The 2,713-nt window shown below is 40.8% G+C and overlaps 1 protein-coding gene across 1 annotated transcript in view; it reads right to left on the bottom strand.

Annotated features, from left to right (window-relative positions):
* The window catches only part of LOC112343769 (replication protein A 70 kDa DNA-binding subunit C-like), a 2,432-nt gene extending 1,508 nt beyond the window's left edge, over positions 1-924 (bottom strand). Inside the window, exons 1-3 of the mRNA XM_024667794.1 lie at positions 831-924; positions 599-740; positions 415-508 (exon numbers count right to left, since the gene is read on the bottom strand). Coding sequence (XP_024523562.1) covers positions 415-508; positions 599-740; positions 831-924 — 330 coding nt within the window. The remainder of the gene's footprint in view (positions 1-414; positions 509-598; positions 741-830) is intronic.
* Between the last annotated feature and the right edge of the window lie 1,789 nt (positions 925-2,713).

The raw sequence follows: 2,713 nt of genomic DNA, 5'->3' as shown, positions 1-2,713 counted from the left end.
GCTGATGATGGAGTTCCATGACTGAAATCACAGAGAACCTACACAGTATGATCCATGTCTAGTCACAGGCGTTTTTCTAGGTCTTTCCCTTTTGTTACCAAGGTTTTAAGGACCAAAGAGGATTACAACGCCCACGGAAACGGATTGCGTCCAGATAAGCACAAAATTGTGTCTGATGCATCTTCCAACACTCGAATTCCATCTACACTTGCTGGTTATGAACGCAACTACTGAACACCATTTTGATCCACAAGCGAAACAGTTTGATCTTCGTTTATTTGTAGTGTAGAAACTTGATGCATTCTTAAGCTTTTATAGGGCAAGCGTGTGCGAAGGGAAACAACTCCCAGGAAAAACACTTTCCTTTTCTTTTTTTTCATCTGATTCTTCGTCTGAAAATCAGACGAATCCAACCAGCTCCAACCAGCTGCTCAAAGCATGCGATCCAATAAGCCAGACAGTAGGGCATGCATGTGAGTTGGCCTGCGTAATCTCCATTTCCCGGTGGCTGTCTTGCACGGTTAAGGAAATCTTTTCAAAAATCTAAAGGCTGAAGATAACAGGTGTTAGAACCCAGCGACAAGTAAAAGATCCACACCTGATTCCGATGTAACTCTCGAACCACCCTCGTCCTACCCCAGCCGTTAAGCTGGAAGAGACAAATGGTACGTGAAAATTCAGTCGGGCATCATAAAGAATGTCTACTCCACCACCCTGGTACCCCGTGTCAAATGCTCGACCTGTAGCAGCACCAGACATAAACAATCATACAAAATTGCTGTTGCTATCTGTATGGCTTGTTGTGGACGGTAGTCCTTGTACTGCTGCACCTCTTCCGCTCTCATCCATGTACACTGATTGAACTGTGTCAGTTATCTCGCATTTTCTTCCATACTGTATCGCTCTTCCTCCTGGTTTCCTCATGGTTGCTAGTGTATGACTGTGATAATCGTCTTGTGCTGGATGATTTTTCTGCACAAAGAATGCTTGTTTCCGTGTCTTGTATGCTAGAAGTTGATGTTGTGTAATCCAGAAACACAAAAGTCAAGTGTAAGCCTTTTTTTTATGCAGGTTCCAAATGATTGTAATTCAGCAGAGCAATATTTCTATCTACCAAGTAGAGTAATGGGAACTATTGCAAACCATCGTTGAAGAGCTGTAATATTTAAAAATTACGATGCAAAAGCCAGTGCTACTTTTTCAAAGCTAAGAAATTGGTTCCCTTTCAACAAAGTTTGCTGCTGGGTTTTGCCTTTAAAGCAGAAGCTGGTGTGCCAAATCCAAACCCTTCACACTCACCCGAGGAGAGGAACTATGTTGTGTGGTCTGTTACACAGGTGGAGCTCATCCATACGTACATGGACTTCCTCTTCCATGGGGGCTGCTATCTGGTTCGGCTGGATGAGCTGTATTATTTGGATTTATTTAGTTTATTTTCTGGCAATTTGAAATTTGTTTTATACCATCATTCTAATTAATGATGAGAGGACCATAGTATAGATTAAAACTTTTTTCTCAATCTATTTTTTAATATCTGTAAGACACGATGTTTTTCCTTTTTCTCAATCTTATTTTAATATTTGTCATGCTCATTGAATAGCCCACCGCTTGATAAGACTTATCATTCCGTTCAGCTGTTGAATCTGTAATAATAACAAATACAGCTCAAAATATACAAAATCATCTGAGAGGGATTAGAGGAAGATCAAGTACATTCTTTTGGGTTTTCAGCAACTGCCATTTTTAGATGTGCCTCCGCTCTGAAATGGAAATTTAAAGTCAGAAATAGATACAATTCATACGTACTTCAGTGATAGTTCCCTCAATGTAGCTAGTTTAGGGAAGTTATGTATTGGCTGAGCATCTTTCAGTGTGGAGGTGATCTCAGTGTCTGTTTTTTTTCTAAATAGAAACTCTGCTATTTGTGATTTTACATTCTGGAAATCATCAGATTTTGAGTTAGCTTAAATTTAATTTATGTTTCTCACAAATTTACACCAAATACCTTATCTATTTCATTAACAAAGTGAGATTCCGATGCCTTTGTTGCTTTTCTTTGAAAATGTTTGGTGTCCTCGCAATCTTAGGACAATGATCACCAATCTTTTCGCAAATATGCTATATTTAAAAGACCAAATAATTATGGAATAACGCCTTAAGAAGGGAAGGCAAAATTTCCACCAACGAACACAACCACTGGAGGAAAAATGCCCGTGCCCTGTCCAAAAGGAGACTCGGACAATACCACAAAGTTAGCAAACTTTCCTGGCGTCAGCGACCCAACCAAATCCTCTAATGCAGCTGCATACACAGCCGAGGATGTGTACCTGTGAATCCAAAAACAAAAACTGCATTTCAGTTTCTCATCTGTTATCTCTTACCCTGCCACTACGTCCCATGCAGAAATCCTTTCCTTGGGATGACTCCAGCCTGAAGTGTTCTCTCCACGGCTGTGTGGATTCCTCCAAGTGGATTCACTGCTACCACCTTGAGACAAACCATTCATGTAACGCCGAAGAAAAAGTATTTGACAGGCTTACAGGCCAGTCAGATCCTAGAGCAACCACACTACCGTTTCCGAGGAGGGAAATCATTGCACTTCACCAGTTTATACCCCTCTTTGTGGCAAGCCTGTAGCTTTTGCGTTATAGAAGTGTAAAGTAGGGACCATGTATTAGCACCCACTCTGCAAAAGAGAGTCGATTAGGAAGGA

Source organism: Selaginella moellendorffii, unplaced genomic scaffold, assembly GCF_000143415.4.
Source record: "Selaginella moellendorffii unplaced genomic scaffold, v1.0 SELMOscaffold_199, whole genome shotgun sequence".
NCBI lineage: Eukaryota > Viridiplantae > Streptophyta > Lycopodiopsida > Selaginellales > Selaginellaceae > Selaginella > Selaginella moellendorffii.
The sequence above is the reverse complement of the archived record's forward strand: the minus strand, read 5'-3'. Positions and strand labels throughout refer to the sequence as shown.